The sequence below is a fragment of the Taeniopygia guttata genome, chromosome 2 (genome assembly GCF_048771995.1).
Source record: "Taeniopygia guttata chromosome 2, bTaeGut7.mat, whole genome shotgun sequence".
NCBI lineage: Eukaryota > Metazoa > Chordata > Aves > Passeriformes > Estrildidae > Taeniopygia > Taeniopygia guttata.
Genome location: NC_133026.1, coordinates 66,740,855 through 66,757,620, shown reverse-complemented (window position 1 = coordinate 66,757,620; position 16,766 = coordinate 66,740,855). Strand labels below are relative to the sequence as shown.

At 41.7% G+C, this 16,766-nt stretch overlaps 2 protein-coding genes across 6 annotated transcripts in view; one reads left to right on the top strand and one right to left on the bottom strand.

Annotated features, from left to right (window-relative positions):
- The window catches only part of ATXN1 (ataxin 1), a 399,379-nt gene extending 393,670 nt beyond the window's left edge, over positions 1–5,709 (bottom strand). Inside the window, exons 1-2 of one of the 3 annotated variants that reach the window (XM_072924143.1) lie at positions 5,580–5,683; positions 2,140–2,293 (exon numbers count right to left, since the gene is read on the bottom strand). The gene's annotated coding sequence lies outside the window, so the exon portion shown is untranslated. Of the gene's footprint in view, positions 1–2,139; positions 2,294–5,579 lie in introns of all 3 variants that reach the window. The other 2 variants (XM_072924144.1, XM_072924142.1) reach the window with 2 other exon arrangements.
- RBM24 (RNA binding motif protein 24) lies at positions 5,697–16,366 on the top strand. Of its 3 annotated transcripts, XM_072924161.1 has the most exons (5): positions 5,697–6,002; positions 6,559–6,682; positions 7,796–7,850; positions 13,375–13,426; positions 14,281–16,366. In XM_072924161.1, the coding sequence occupies exons 1-5, from the start codon at positions 5,835–5,837 to the stop codon at positions 14,434–14,436; spliced, it is 555 nt and encodes a 184-aa protein (XP_072780262.1). In that variant the 5' UTR covers positions 5,697–5,834; the 3' UTR covers positions 14,437–16,366. The 3 variants fall into 3 exon arrangements, with proteins under 3 accessions (XP_072780262.1, XP_002188575.1, XP_072780263.1); XM_002188539.7 differs by lacking the exon at positions 13,375–13,426; XM_072924162.1 differs by lacking the exon at positions 13,375–13,426 and having other exon boundaries at positions 5,955–6,025.
- The last annotated feature ends 400 nt before the right edge of the window (positions 16,367–16,766 follow it).

Genomic DNA, 16,766 nt, shown 5'->3' with positions numbered 1-16,766 from the left:
GGGGTGGGTACACCATTTTAAAGATGCACAGGAGTGTGCTTAGCAGGCAGTCATTCAGCTATCACACCACACAGAACACCAATGAGATTTTGCAGATTTTTTAAGTGTCTGTCTCTTAGTTGCCTGTGATCAGGACAGATAAGCATGATGAGACTCAGGTGTTTCACATTCCAATTTCTAAGTTTTAGCTAGTCCGCAAATCCCAATTTATTGCTTCCCTGACACAACTGCCTTGCTTGTTGTCAATATTAAGAATCATTGTTCTAACCCTGAGTGTGTCACACTATGAGTGTGAGAGCTTTGTGATTTTTCAGGTTCAGCCTCTGGCATCCGTGCTCCCTCCATTGCAGCATCATAGGACAACTTCAGTTCACGTCAGGCACCAGCCTCATTCTGCTTTCTGACCTATTCTAGCACTGGCCAGCACTGTTCAGTATAGCACTCATGACTTGGTATTCATAAAGCCTTTCCCTTGGGTTTTTTTTCCTAACATACCTTTTCCTCATGTTCCCCTACCAACATGACATGCATTGTAACTTTTATGGATGCATTCAACCTCTGGCTCCACTCGTCATTCACCCCTGCTTCCTCTAACATTTTCTATTATTTTCCTACAGATAGGCAATGTGTCTTTAATCTACAGTTCCACAAGCTTTGAATTTTGTTTGCTGGATCGCTGAAATTCTGTGTCACCTCTTCCACTGCTCTTTAAAGGGAAAAATATTGCCATCAGAAACTACACCTGATGGTTGACATTTGGTGATTTAATTGGGAATAAGGACATTTTCATTGTTGAAGTTCATGTGGTTTAGAGCTCAGATACTGTAATAAAAGGCACTTTGGAATACGGCAATATAGTTCAGGGGAAAAAAGAATCCTATGATGAAATCTGTTATAATGGGAACACTATCAGGAGAGAGGTGGTGGAAGCTTCCTCAGTTAGGAAACTTTTAGCAGAAATTCACAATTCAAGAACTTATCCTAGATAAAGATTGTAGATCAGCTAGAAGAGTGAGAAGATGATGAGGCTTCCAAGTCTCTCGCACTGTGATCTGTTGGAACATGAGTGTACTACCTATTTTATGCTTCCCTAGACAAACTATCACCTCTGTAGCACACACTGAGCAGAGCAGAGGTTAGACATTCTGCTCTTCTCTGTAATGGGACGTGGTTGATGGAAGTGCATAGATTAGCAGACTGTGCCTAATGTTATTAGCCAAATGCTTTCATGGAGATATGGCATTATGGAACTTCAGCAGAAATGTCTCACTGACCAAACTGATGGTCTTACCAGGTTAACAGAGAAATTATTGCTTTCATTTTCAGCCCTGCATAATAAATCATGGTGGTTTAGGCCCCAGGCATTCTAAGTATATGTATATGTATATGTATATGTATATGTATATGTATATGTATATGTATACGTATACATATGTGTATATGTATATGCATGTGTATGTGTATGTGTATGTGTATGTGTATGTGTATGTGTATGTGATGTATATGTATATAGAAATTCCAGCTGCATTTAATTGATGGTGCAGTGAGTGCTCTGAAGACCACTATTATCTACTGAAATAAAGCACTAGCAAGAATGACTGGTGTGCAATATAATCACGGGTCTTTGTTGCTTCCAGAAACCTAATGAATGAACACACAACATCCACTGGTTTCCGACATGACAAGCATATGGTGTTCATAAATAAATAAAAGGCATGACATTACAGTTACGCTGATACCACTGAGTGGCAACATTTGGTAAACTGGAAAGATGTCTATTCTATCCTACCTCGACAGCAAAATCACAAAATCTCTAAATAAAACCAATTAATTGTGACTGATAGCTTTTGGGGTTCCCTCCCATTAAGCCGTGTTACTAGGTTCCAAACGAAACCCTAGATCACTTTCTCATTTATAGCTTCAGATATATATTTTTAAACCATTAACATTACATAGAAGGTAATTGGCAGCTACAATACCCTTCAGCATCAATACCTCCATACCTAGGAGAGATTCGCAGCGATATAAAAGACTGCAGCAGGACCTGGGTGCCTATGTTCTACTTTGATTTAAAACCGAGATCCTGAAAAGGCCAAAATAGCTGCCTACAGGAACAATCCTACTCTTTGTGGTACTTACCAAAATATGGGTAACCCTGGTTCAATTTCCAAACTTCCATGAGTTTAGGAACCTCAGTTTCACATCTCTCCCAGGAATGCTCTACCTAGACAGTCTTCTTCCAAATGTCCTCACTTCTTGCCCAAATTGCCACACTTCACCAGCAGCATCATTCCTGCAAAATTTGCAGCATATAGGAATACATTTCTTTCTGCTACACTTGAATTCTGAAGCCACAACCAGATCCCTAGCAATAAGTATCAGCTGATCCATCTCAAAACACCAAAATACACCAAAATACACCAAAATACATATTATCTCAAGCAACTGGGAAAATTACACTGGTGAAGTTGTCCACAGACTTCCCTTCAGCACAATAAATGCTATACAGTCCATTCCTTTAAATCTTAAAATCCATTAGTCTGACTGCAAACTTAGCCAGATATCCAGCATGGCCACGTAAACACTATCCCACCAACTCAAGCTAACTCCAGGATAATTCTCATCTGAATTCATTCAGATTCATCAGTTTTCTGTGGTACCTATAGGCTCTGTAGATAAGCCTCACTCTTCAAGCTTTGCAGAAACCTAGCCCTAGTACAAAGACACAAGCCCTAATCAGTCCAGAACGGTTTCACAATAGGTAAATCAGAAAGAACTCCCTCCCTAGGCTGTACATGGTAACCTCCTTTGGATTAAGACTAGCCCAAAATCTGGAGTTAATATATGGTATAGGAGAGAAGCATACAATATATTCCTGATCATTAAAGTGTTCAAATGGTCTTTAATTAATTTCCATATGACAGAGGTCACCTTTCTCTTTGGGTAACCCTAAAGTGATGATTAAGACTGAGATATGATTGGAAAATATTTTTCTTTCTGAGACCTGCTGAAGGAGTAGATAGCCTGGTGCTAGTAGAATTGTATCAGCCACAGTTAGGTCGTAAGATCATGCATCCAGGAGCTGGAAGCCTGTGTTTGTTTTTCACAGGTTATGCCACGCAAAACTAAAGGCTTGTGTTGACAGTAAATGGACTAGAGGAAGTTGCAAATGATGAGGTATCACTTCTCTGGGATTTAGGTAAGGATTCCTAGGAATTCTAAAGCTGGAGAATAATATCCTAGATTCTGTCAGGACCACCAAAACAGAAAAAGGTCTGATGCTAGAAGGGATGTAAGGTAAAACTGAGTTTTGAGAAATTTTCCTTCAATAGTAGGGATTGTTCTCCTGTGATGGTGTTAGTGGTACAGTTCAGTTATAGGAATGAATGGGCTAAAGAACTGTATGTATTCCTAAATTTTACTAGGATGGTCATCTTAAATTGAGGATGCTGATACAGTAGAAGGACTGTAGTAGCATGGCTTACAGGATATATTTTGATCTGTTAATGGCCAGCTTCACTTCTGGTTTTACAGAAGAGGATGTGTTAGCCTTTCAGAGTAGGTTGAAAACTGTATTGCAGATATTTTGAATTAGCAGCACGAACACAGACTGCATGATGAACCCTACCTAAATACAAGAAGTTTGTCTTTTGTTGAGACATAGGTGTGAAAAGTTAGGGTTTTTTGCAGAAAAAAAAAAAAAAAAACAACAGGATTTTTTTCTAAATCGTGGAAGACCTGCTGTTGCTGCTACCTGGAAGACCTGCTGTTGCTAGACCAAAAAGCTATGTTTTGAGTTTGGGTCTGTCAATGTCACCAGTTTTTCACTTGGGCTGAAAAAAGTGTACTCCTAAATACATCTGCAAGTATTTCTGGGACAGCCAAATGTAGCTTTTCTGGCCTTAATAAAGGAGTTTGTGTAATGACTGGAAAGCCAGGCTAGTTCACCCTTTGTGCAGACGCCACTACATTTGGATTCAGATGAACTTTTAGAAGTTCATCTTCCAGGTCCACAGGGGTCTGAGAAGTTAAATGCACTACTAAGTGGGCTCTGTGCTGCAGGGCTCCATTGAGCACTGACACCCTTAGCTGAGTTACTATTTAAGTTCAGGTCACTGGGCTAGAGTTTAAAGTTACAATTAGCCCTCGGAGTGTCAGGTTTAACACAATATTCCAGACCAATAGGAGAGTCAAGCTGGAAGACATTTGGAGACAGAGCTAGCTGACCTAATCGAATTCAGGTGAATGTTAAGGGCTTGTCATAATTTCACTTGAAAAGCAACATTTATGTCTCATCCTGTGGGTGCTGCTAGATTTCACTTGAGTTAGTCTTAACATGTTAAACCAAATTTAATCTGGAGAGTCTGAAGCCTCAAGTAAGGTTTAGTGACAGCATGTCTTAGGACTGGTATAGGTATAGGCCATTAGAACTAGGAAAACTACTGATGAAAAAATCAAATGGAACTAAGGTTAGACATGGGCAAACAGGGCCTGAGTTTAGGGCTAAGTACTCTCATTATGCTCAATGTTTGGTATCAGAAGGGCAGAAGAACTTTGTGAAAGTCCATCCTGCAAGTGATGCACTGATCCTTTTTCTGAGTGTCTTCATAGGGAAAAGCCCAGCAGACTAGGCTTTTTTCACCACCTAGAAGAAGGTGGTGAAAGAGGAAAAAGAGACACACAGTACTTATCAAGACTTTGGGACTGCAAGAGAATGGTTTAGAAGTCTGTACACATATGCACATCTGTTTTCCCCAATTTTAACCTTCTTCCCATCCTTCCGGTCTCTCTGTGAGTCTCCCTTCCCCCCAACTCCCACAGTCTTCTGTCTCTTCATGTCACACAGACATTCCTTTATTTATGTTTCTGTTCATCCTTCCCAGTCCCAACATTGGGCAGAGGCAGCAAGAGAAGAGGAAAAACAAGGGAAACAGCTTTACCATTTTTTTTTCATCTTGTGACCAAAGAACAGCAAGAACCATAACCACCAGCACCACCACAATAAAAATGGATGTGTTGCAGCACCATAGTTTTGCTAGCCTGGAGAGAGCAGTAAGTGAAGGTTGCAGAGGTTTGACCACAAGCCTTCGGGGAGGGATCGAAGCATTTGAGGACCGCCAGCAGCCAGTGAACCGGCTGTGCCCGCGGGCTCTCTGGACGGCCGGGCACCGCGGACCCCACCGGACCCCATCACCCGGCACTTGCTGTTTGCAGCAAACCTGCCTCGAAGGGCACCGGGGTCCCCCGAGGGGCACCTCAGAGGCCGCCCCTTCGCCTGGCGGCTCCGAGGCCCGGCTGCCGCCGCACGGGGGGCATCCAGCTGTTGCCAACAGCTGTGTGTCAGCCCCGGCCGCGCCGCGGCCGAGCGCGGGGTCCGCCCTGCCGCCGTCCCCGCCCCCTGCGAGGAGGAGGAGGAACCGAGAGTGACCGACCCGGTGGCTTTTAGGGGGGAGGCCACTCAGTCGTTAGAGCCCAGGCCCTGCACTCCTCTTCCAGCTGCTGTTTCTGCTCGTTTCCAGCACTACAGCCGCCAGGCTGGCTGCTGCCCGGCCTCCCCTCCTCTTTTTGCCGGTACCTACCTCAAAACCGCCCGAGGCTGCCAGGCTCCGCTCTTGAAGGAGGAAGAAGCTGGGTCTGCAAAGGCAGAAGGGAATTGCATTGTAGCTGGGTGGCGGGGGGAAAACGGGGGGCGGGGGAAGAGAGGAGAGAGAAAAAAAAATAAAAAGGAAAAAAAGAGCGGGGCTGAGTCTGGAAGTGGGTCTCGCCGCCCAGGACCCGCACACCCCGGTGGCCACGCGTGGGTGCAGATCGCGGCGCGCAGGGCCGGGCTGAAGATGCACACGACGCAGAAGGACACCACTTACACCAAGATCTTCGTCGGGGGCTTGCCCTACCACACCACCGACTCCAGCCTGCGCAAGTACTTCGAGGTCTTCGGGGACATCGAGGAGGCGGTGGTCATCACTGACCGGCAGACGGGCAAGTCCCGGGGATACGGCTTTGTAAGTGCCGGGGATACGGCTTTGTAAGTGCCGGGGCGCGGGGCAGGGCGGTGGGCGGCTGCGGCGGGGGCATCGCGGGGAAACTTCCGCGGGGGCCGCTGTGAGAGCTCGTGGGCCGGGAGGGGCTGCCGAGCGTCCGGCTTTTTGCTTTTCTCTCTTCTTTTTTTTTTTATTATTTTATTTTTCCTTTTTATTTTTCTCTCTCCCTGCTGGGGAGTTTGGATAGAGGCGGGGTGGGGGGGATTACTGAATAAGGAGATTGAGGGGGGGACTTGCCTAATTCCTCGCACACCGCCGGCGCGCCTGTTGCTCGCTGATACGGCCGCTGCGGGGTTTATCTGCCGGCGGCCGAGCTCGGCCCGCGCCCTCCGCCCTGCGCCCGCCGCGGCTCCCGGCGCTGCGCTGCGCTCCGCTCCGCTCGGCGGGCGGGCCCCGGGCCGGGGTCCGGCCGGCGGCCCCTCGGCGCCGCCCGCGGGTACGGCCGGGTCGCTGCTACGGGCGGGAGGCTTCTCCTTCCCCGCGGAAAGGGATCTAATGCGCGGCATCGCCCGTTAAGGTCACCATGGCTGACAGAGCTGCTGCTGAAAGGGCTTGTAAGGACCCCAACCCCATCATCGATGGCAGGAAAGCCAACGTGAACCTGGCGTACCTGGGTGCCAAGCCGCGGATAATGCAGCCAGGTGAGGAAGCAGCCCCGAATGGCTTTTCTCTCCGTACCTCATGTTTCTGAAGACAGTAAAACTTAAAAAAAAAGGTAGTGCTGCCCTCCACCTTCCTGAAGTACGCACACAGTTGGGTGTGCTTTGGTTTTGATTTTTAAATGCAGCATGTAGTAATTTTCTGGCTATTTTGCACATGTGCCTTATTTAAAAAACAAAAACAATCAGAGATAATAAAATATCTGGAGTTCCCCAGGAAGACTTCCACAGCTCAAACACTTCATTGGTTATTCCTGCTGCTGGGAATGTGGTGGCGCTGACCATTTACAGTATCATTGCAGGGTAAGATTGGCCTAGGAGTGAATCGCTTCCAATGTGTGCGGTCTTATTAACACAAACATTAAATATCTTAATACAACTTCTCAAGCAGATGGGAGCAATTATGCAGATTTTAAAATGAAATGGCTTTTCCTAAGACCACTTCTGATACAATCTGATGTCCTAGCCACTTCCCAGACTGCTGGGACACTTTGAAGCAAGAGTAAGAGGAGCATGGAGTGTGTGCACATTTATGCTCTAAAGGAGGTCGTTCTGAATTCCCTCATGTTTAGCCTGATGAACACTTGTGCGAGTAATTAGTTGCCTGCCAGGAGAAGACAGGGTTTTTGCTAGGGTATCTGGAGAGCAGAAATGAAGTTGGGATTTGACCCACTATGCTAAATCCTGATAAGTAGGGGTGACTTAAATTTTAAGTTTGTAGAAATTGCACAAATAGACTGATGAATGGAAAGTACATTCCAGTCATTCAGATGCTAAAGTTAGGGATCCAAATGGAGCACCAGGTAAAATGTGAACGAAAACCCTGTACTTGTTTAGAAAACATCATTTTCCTAAACATCTCCAGAAAAGCGTGTGCTTTATTGGTTTAAGTTCTCTGTGTGTGTGTGTATGGACTGATATATTTTGCTTTCTAATTTTTGGTTCTACAGCATTTCAGCTGTTGTTAACTGCAGGCTGTTAGTAAAGGCTCTTACTCTGTATTTTTTTGTGTGTGTGTGTGTATATATATATATAGCATAAAGAAGTGGCTGAAAAAACACCCATACAGAGAATGTGATGTGTTTTTGTTGGTAGGTTTTGCCTTTGGTGTCCAGCAGCTTCATCCAGCTCTCATACAGAGGCCTTTCGGGTAAGTCTCAATGGGACCTCAAAGAGGGGAGGAAATAAATATTTTTTTTTTTAAAAAAAGAAAGAAAAGTATGGTCATTGAAGGCCTCTTGTAGTAGCATCCTTAAAGCTGGCCAGCAATGCTGAAGCTCTCAGATTTATAAATGTATACTCATAAATGCTCTCACCTTGTCGGTCATGTTCTAAATGCCGCAGCTGAGTCAAGTTGTGTGGGACGTGGCCCTTCCGCCTAAGCAGTCCAGTCCCACATGACCCTATGATAAAACAAGGAGGTATGACTTGATGCAAGATTGCTGTGCCCCATTTCTCTTTTTTCAGCTTGACTCAATGTTATTTATCTCTTTCTAATCTGACAGGGATCGTTTACAGTTAAGATAACTGATCAGAAGGATATGATGATAAGAGGTGGAATAGTTCTGTTTGGAATTAAACTCTGTAACCAGTAGACTCAAACACAAACAAGCTAAAATGGTGATTAACGATGCATGTATGTTTTTTCATATAGTCAATAGACCTCCGTGTGCTTTTTTTTTATTACAGTAATGAAGTGGTGTTGATAGCTAAACTGTGTGCTTTTATTTAATTGAAAGAGCTGTAGTGAAAGTTTTTTGGGGGGATCTTTTTTAATTTTGGTTTTGTTGTTGAGGAGTGACTTTGCCATGGGGAGCAAAGGGCCTTTTTTTCCTTGCTTTCAAGCTGTAGCCTGTGACTTTTTTAACCATATTTTGTAGTGAGTGCTATCTTGTGTGATTTCTTGATTTTTAAGTAAATCAACATATTGCTTGCATGTTCATAATTTTTGGGAGGTTTGTTCTTGGGAAGGGTGTGGAGCTCCTTATTAACGATGTGCGTCCATTTGGGCTTTCTAATTTGAGGGGATTTTTTTCTTCAATCTGTCATTAATATGTAGTGCATTTCTCCTGAATTTGAGTATAAACTATTCCTAAGTGGATCTAACTCTTGCTTTTTATAGGCATATCATTAGGAGGTGAAGTCTGCTTTAAGCTTTCCATAGTGTCACTTCACTAATGCACAGTGACTGAGAAACTCATTGCAAAATAGTGCATTTTGCTAATTAATGCATAAGCTAACAATAAAGTAGGGAAAATGTGTCGCAAATGTATTTTGTTTATTTGGTTAGAATGGCTTTAGAATATCATAGTTACCTGTTATGAAACAACAACAGCTTCTCAGTAATTTAATTTGTCAGAATGGAAGGAAACAGTCCTTATCCTGAAAACAACAGGAAGAAGTTTTTCCTAGAAACTTCATGTAATTTTAAAAGAGTGTGTTGATTTTTCTGAGAGTGGGGAGGCTGTAAAAACATTTTTTTTCTGGGTTTTTTTTTTTCTACCTTGTTATGATCATCCTCTACTGTATTTTGCTTGCTTCTTTGAAGTGTGAGATGACAATGTGTATGCAGTGATCAGTTTATGATGCCTGCACTAAGGCAGGCAGGAGGCAGAACACCTCCTCTCCAGAGCTGTTAAAACATTTGTTGAAAAGGGAACTACCGAATTGTGCAGGGATCACAGAGTCTTTGCTGAGCACAACAGAAAAGGAGGATCTGTGGCAGTCCCTTGCTTAAAGGACTCTGCAAATGTGGGAGTCTTTCTTGCTTTCCTTACCCAAAGCCAACAATAGATGACATAAACCATGTTTAAGTCAGGGAAATCCTTCCAGCAAGCTGAATGAGGTTGGATTTCTAATGCATTGCACATAAATCTGAAAGAATGTTGGTCACGGAGTCATGTTTATATAAAATTGGTAATTTTTCATTCTTGACTGTTGCATTTCTTTCACAATGTGTACACAACAGAGATTACCAACCCTTCTTCCTCCTCAAAATTTCCAGTGATCTGTACCTTTATATAAAGTATGTGGTTCAGATTAAGGAAAACTGCAATCATTAGGATGAATGAACATCTTCATTCACTTAATTGACAGTAAGAAAGGATGTTTCAGTGCTTATTTGAATCTCCTTCTGTTGAAGAGTTCACTTTTGCTGTGTGGTTTGCATTGAAATACATGGTCATCCTAAAGCCTTTGTTCTTCCTGTGCAGTTGTACTTTGGAAGCACACTTCCCTAATACACTGTGTGAAACCAGCTGTAGTGGTGATTCACTGCCAATACTCAGCTAATCCATACACAAAAGCTTCAAATGTTTTGCGGTTGAGTTTTGTTTTTTTTCCTAACAGTGCAAATTAGTGAGGTGCTGCCATATTTTGGTACAGTCAGCTGTGTTTTAGAATCACAGCATCATAGAATGGCCTGGGTTGGAAGGGACCTTAAAGATCATGTTGTTCCAACCCTTGCCATGGACAAGGACACCTTTCCCTAGACCATGTCACTCAGAGCTCCATTCAGCCTGGAATTGAACACTTTCAGAGATGGGGCATCCACAACATAAGGTTTCACATCTGTCAAATAATAAACTTAAAATAATTTGATTACATTACATTTACTGAGAAGATGCAGAAGTTCAATATTCTGACTGAAGTACAATACTGTTGTGGTAGAGGGAGACAGAAACTAGATTAGCTTCAATGCATGATGCATTTAAAATGCAGGGAGTTTTTTTTATTCAGTGCTGCAGAATAACATTTCTTCCTGCTTTTTACATTCAGCATCTATCTAACTGTTGGTATGTTTCATAGAAAGCTGTTGGATCACAGGACTGGTTATTTATACAGCTTTGTTTTCAGGATTGTTTATTAAAATACTATCTCTGAATTCAACAGGAATTTATGGAGGGGGAAGATGACTTTGCTTCCCAAGATAGCTTTTCTTGTTTTGCTAATGTAATTTTTACTTTAATATTGGTGGGAAAATTCAGGGTTATTCAGAGGTATTGCTAAAGGATGTAACTGGTGTGGAGATTTTTTTTATTTTCTGTCTAACACCTGTACTTATATCAAAATTTAAACTTACCCACTGCTTTCAGTAATACCAGAGTTAAATCCAAAGTTATTAAGCCCATTATCAAATGGTTAGCTGATACAGCATGCCTGATATCTTCCAAGAGTTAGGCAAATCTGCCTTTCTTAAGAGAGAAGGAAAAGCCCCCTCTTGAGTTTGTGATCAAAAGACCTGTATAGTACTAGACTACAGATAGTCTGAAAAGAGGGAATGAAGCTGGAACAGTCAGAAGTTAGCCTGCTGTTATGTCCTCTTAGTGGCTATCAGATAAAAGGAAATGTAGTAAGGGTCTTGTATGTTTAATGTTTATGTAACCTATTTCTGTTAAAAGGAGAGCTGTTCATTGGTGGAAATCTACTCTTTAATTATGCTTACAAAAGCAAACAATGCCATGAAAGGGCCAAAGCAAAACATTTTGTTTAAAGTTAAATACCTAGCTTTGTGAGAATGTAATGCTGAGAGTTAAAAATGCACTGCTCCTGCTGAATTTCTATATGCCACGGCTCTCTGCATTAGTCTCAAAAGTCTTCTTTCCTTTGAAATTATCATTCACTTTATTATTGCCTATAGGATTATTTTTGAGGTCTTCAGTTAGACATAAATCTTCTGTTACAACAACAAAGTCTTAAGGCACGTGGCAGGGATGTAGGTCATTGAATTTTGAGTATCTCAAAGCTCCAGTTATTACTAAAGTTAAATACGGCTTCTATTTTCCTTTATTGCAAAGGCATAAAAGAGTAAATACACATTCCGAAATAAAAACTACTGCCAGGAAAGAGAGCTTAAATCCTGTCAATTTCTCACACTATCACTCTGACAAGTAAACCAGCAGCTTTTCTTTAAAATTAAGGATACTAAGGATTTCTAGTGTAACTGGGAATTGCTTTTTCAGCTTTTGACCTGGCAGAGCATGAAAAGCAGTTGGGTTCTGAATGGCTGAGCTCTTCGTGTCCTGGCCTCTGCAGTAGGTAGAAATTTACTTTGGCCATATAAAGCCATTTTACTTGACTGAAAACAGTTGTAGCATGACAGATGATCAAAAATAGCCCCACTGCAGCTTATGCTGTCAATCATCATGTGTTAAATGGCATGGTGGAGAAGAGCCTGCACAGGGTTTATGTTTATTGTAGGGTAAGATGTGGCAAACAGATAATGTTTCATAACTTCACCACCTGTTAGTTTCTTGGCTTAAATAAACCAAGTCACAAGAGCTTAAGTGGAAGCACATGTATCTTTCTGTCTTGTTCAAGGATATGGCCGAGTGTCCAAGTATCTTCAGAAAATCTTAGAAACATCAGTGCAAGGCAACACAAGCGGCCTGATTACTTGCTTGCCGTCTCTTCTGTTAGAACTGCTCTCTACCATAAGTGCTGAATGTAAAGATTCCTTTGATGTGGTGTTAAATGGGCTCTTCATGATGTAAAAGAGGCTCTCTGTAACTTCAAATATGTTTTTATACTTTCCTTAAATGCTTAAGAAATATGGTGTTACGTTTACTAGAATTGTACTTGGTTGGTGACCAATACAAAATGCTTGCTTATGTTCATCCATATGGAGAGCTCAGGTAATGATGTGTATTTAAATGCACAGAGCCAGCTTAAGTATGCTTCAAATGCACTTCTGGCTAATCACTTCATAAATTAGGTGAGTGTTAAAAACCCAACTTATGGCTTCGTTTTATGTTTTCTTTCTCTCCCCAATCCCTCCCTATTTGTCACTCTTTTTTTTTCCCCTTCGTAAAATAGGAAATGAATTTCATTTACATGTTGGGTTTTTACGATTGTGGTGTTCATGTCTTAAACATGGCAACTGAACATTTCTCTCTGCTAATACTCCTATTCAAGCAACTGAGAACTTTTTTTTTTGAAAAAGAAAACTAAGCTGCTTTAAAGTCTATCACTTATTTTAAACAATGTTTTGCTATGATTCCAGTTGATAGTGTCCCCTCTGATTGCAAATGTTTCTTTGTTGACCACTTAATTACATCTTAAAGCTGTTTTAAAAATGAAACTCAAAATCCCCCAACAAACCCTTCCCATGAAATCTTGAATTTGGAGAATAGAGGACACTTTTTACTACTACAGTTTTCATCTGTGCTTGAAGTGTGTTCAGAGGTTGCTGCAGTCTTTAGAGGTGTCTGTAAAGGTAAAGAAAGTTCAGTATGAAATAGCAGTGAATCTGTACTAGAAGTTTTTCATGAATTTATAGAGATTCACTGGCTGGGAACGAGTTGCATATATGAAGGACTTCTCTTTGGAAATCCAGATGCAAGACAGGGTTATGAATGTAAAGTGAGAATTATACAGAGTATTTTTTAAAAATCATATTATATGATAAAATCCAGCCATGAGATTAACATGTGTGTGTACTTGTGTGCTTAGACAAGGACATGACCAGTTTTTAAAACTAAAGAGCTAAGTAAACAAGCCAAGAAAGGAAATTATGGGACTTGGACAAGATGGTAAAGTGTTTATTCATCTATTCAGAATGGTTCTTTCTTAAACTGTAAATTTGTGGTTTTTTTGCTTTTATTAAGCACCAGATCTATTTAGACTCAATCTTATGCCCACCTCCCAAAAAACTCTATGCTGTATGTCTTGCATAGAAATAAACAAGCTGCCACAAAACAGGACATCAGTGACCTGATAATCAAACAGGTTTGACTCTTGTGTCCTTACGAACTTTTTAAAAGTGTGATGCACATGTACTTAGGAGTCACTGTTATGGATTTTAATAGCATCTATGTAGCTTCCCCTCAATGGCCTCTTGTGACGGAGTGAGCTGCACTATCGTTCGTTTGGAAAGTGTGATTCTTGCTGTGTTTACCACACTTGTGAACTCTATTTAAACTCCTTTGTCGCCTGTGTTGGTTTTTTCTTATTTTTAATAAGGGTGACTGAGGTTGCAGAGAAATTAATGTGTGCTGAGTCTGCATAGCAACTTAAGTAGGGTTGCCACAATACACTCTTAACACACCTCCCTGGGAAGACTTGACATAAAGTCAGAGTTCAACCATTTTGTTGCCTTATTGGCTGTTGTCGAACTCATAGTGATGCTGTCAAACTGCTCAGTTACTAATAATATAAGTATTGCAGGAAGTAATTTTACTAAGAGTCAAATAGTTAAGAGGGACAATGAAAATGACTTACAGGTGATTTGAAACAAACAAGTACTGCAATTTCCAGATGCAATAATCAAGCTTAGTCCTTCAGGGTTGTCTTAAAACAAAAATCAGTAATGCTGGTCCTTCTAAAGATTTGAGAGGCATTAAAGAAATTATCCTCAAGGAACACTGAACACCCTGACTTAACTCGGCTATAACGCTGTGCTTTGGAGCGATGCATCGCTTCGGGCCACTGAACTGATAATTGGTCCATTGAGTCAAGTTATTGTGGCAACCCTATTCACATAACAACAACTAAATTGAGTTTGTTTTAGTTCGGAGTATGGATATGACACTTAGGCTCTGACTCGCCTGCCGACTCTAACTCCCTCTCTCATCTTTCAACAGGATACCCGCTCACTATGTCTATCCACAGGCTTTTGTGCAGCCCGGAGTGGTAATTCCCCACGTACAGCCCGCAGCGGCCGCTGCTTCCACTACGCCCTACATCGACTACACCGGAGCGGCGTACGCGCAGTACTCGGCGGCGGCGGCCGCCTATGAGCAGTACCCGTACGCCGCCTCGCCGGCCGCCGCCGCGGGCTACGCCGTGGCAGCCGGGGGCTACGGCTACGCCGTGCAGCAGCCCCTCACCGCAGCAGCGCCTGGCACGGCCGCGGCCGCCGCGGCGGCGTTCGGCCAGTACCAGCCCCAACAGCTGCAGACAGACCGCATGCAATAGCGGATGGACTCCTGCAGGAAGCTCGCCCGCTCTCTGCCTCTTCTCGGCCTTCCAGCATAAGTAGTTAACAGAGACAGTTCGTAGTGACTAAGGAGCTTTAAGGAAAGCGACGCTGTTGCGAAACTAAAGATTTTTATTCCACTGTCTTCACACAGTATGCATCCAAATCTTGTTGTTAGAGGGGAAGGGTAGTGCGGCATGTCTAGCCAGAAGAAAACGGGGGGAAAGTACTGTACTGTCATGAAAGAGTGGCAGGAGTAGCAATGGGACTTCATATTTTCAAACAAACAAAAAAGAACCAAAAAAAGCAAATATGTACTTTCTACAGTATCAGGGAAGCAAAACTGCCTTTATAAGTAAGAAAATGGTATCTGAAAAGTTTGAACCAGGGAAAAAACTTGAGTCAGCAATATGTAACCTTTATCCATTTAAGAGGAAATGAGCTTAAAGCACTGATTGTCCTTTCTAAGCTTTCAGAAGTTGTCTTTGTGAGACAGGACCTTGTCACTGTCTCACTAATGGGCACCGAACAACCCAAGGAAGATGGCCGGCTAGTAAGATGGCGGACAGGCACCAAAGTTATTTTCTTCTCTGTCCTCTGGATGAGTGGAACTATGGAGCAAGTGATGTGGAAGTAAGGGGTGCAACAGCTGTAGAGACAATCAATAACACAGACAGTTCTGGACAGAACACATCACTCGTGCTCATGTGATGAGCTTGTCACATCCTAATCCCTCACCCCATCCCGTTTCACTTTTGGGAAACTTTAACTGCTGGTGTCAGCTATTCTGATTCTAAAATAGGATCAGCCCTTTACTACAACAGCCTTCTCTTTCTATTTATTGCATCTATTCATAACTTGTGAATAAAGGCAAGAAGAAGCCTAATGAGTTAAAACCTTTTAAGAACTGTTTTAAGGGAATTTTCTTTTCTGAAACCATTTGTACAATTTTAATATCTATTTCAGGATTATATTTAAAGTATTTATTAGCAAACATACAGTACACAAGGCAACTTTTTGTTACCAAGACTGCAGTTCCTGAAGGGTTAATGGTATGTGATTTATACTGTGCCTTAATTGTTATGCTATTTAAAAAGAAATATTTATTTTGAAAGTTTTACTATGCTGCGCTCTAAAGAAAGCGACTTTAGATGTGACACTGTAAAATTATGTATTCATCTCATGGTATAAATTATTTAGTAGGCTTAGATGTAGCATATTAAATATTAACCTAATTAACTAAGGATGTTGACTTGGATTTATTTAAATTCAGTATGTGCACTGTATGAGGGTACTCTTAACACTTTTTTAGGTTTTTACATAAAATATTGCTAGTTCATTCTTTTTCCCTCTACTAGTTATTCATGTAGACCTCTCAAATACATTAGTGCCGTTTTCTCACTCATCTGTACGTAGACTGACTATTTTTCCCTTTGCTAGAAAATGCTGCTTTACATTGTCCTGTGAAACTACAATACTTGCAATTTTTATTCTTGACCGAAATGGAATTTAATATTTTACACTGTATTGGATTTTTTTATACTTGAACAATTTCATACAAGGGAAGACAGGATAGCATTTTTATGGACTTTATCCAATGTTGCTGGATTTATTTGAAGTACTAGCCAGTGTTACAATGTAGACATGACTCTCCTGTGCATATTATTTATTCAGTATGTATATTGCTTTACAACATTTCAGATCTCTTAATCTATTCACTTGTATTAAAACAATAAAAAAATGTTGTCTCATCCTGTCTAATGTTGTTCTTGCCCCAATTGTCTTAGATCTTATTTAGTTAAAACTAGAGGGGTGATCTTTTATATAGTTTTCTGGGTCTGTGGGGTAAATAGCAGCATGTACACTGACTTGAAATACACAGATTGATGGGAACTGTATTACATGGAGGAAATTCTATGAAGGAGATGGAGGAGATCCATTTTGAGGTTTGTCATAAAATAATTCAGAATGGAAGGGACTTTGGAAGGTCGGAGGTCCCTTACGTCTTTGTCCAGTCAGGTCTTAAAAAATCCCCATGTGGAGACTGAACAACATTCCACTTCCTAATTATTCCTGTTGTGTCATTTTTTTTCCTCCCTTCTCTCTAACCAGCACCTCCCCTGCTCGTTACAGCCTTAGTCTCTTACAGTT

What these genes read in the sequence shown, in the direction of transcription:
- RBM24 (XM_002188539.7), top strand. Translation starts at nt 5,835, where the DNA reads ATGCACACGACGCAGAAGGACACCACTTACACCAAGATCTTCGTCGGG. An exon ending in AGTCCCGGGGATACGGCTTT is followed by an intron (nt 6,003 to 6,558) that starts GTAAGTGCCGGG and finishes TCGCCCGTTAAG; the next exon opens with GTCACCATGGCTGACAGAGC. An exon ending in CTCATACAGAGGCCTTTCGG is followed by an intron (nt 7,851 to 14,280) that starts GTAAGTCTCAAT and finishes ATCTTTCAACAG; the next exon opens with GATACCCGCTCACTATGTCT.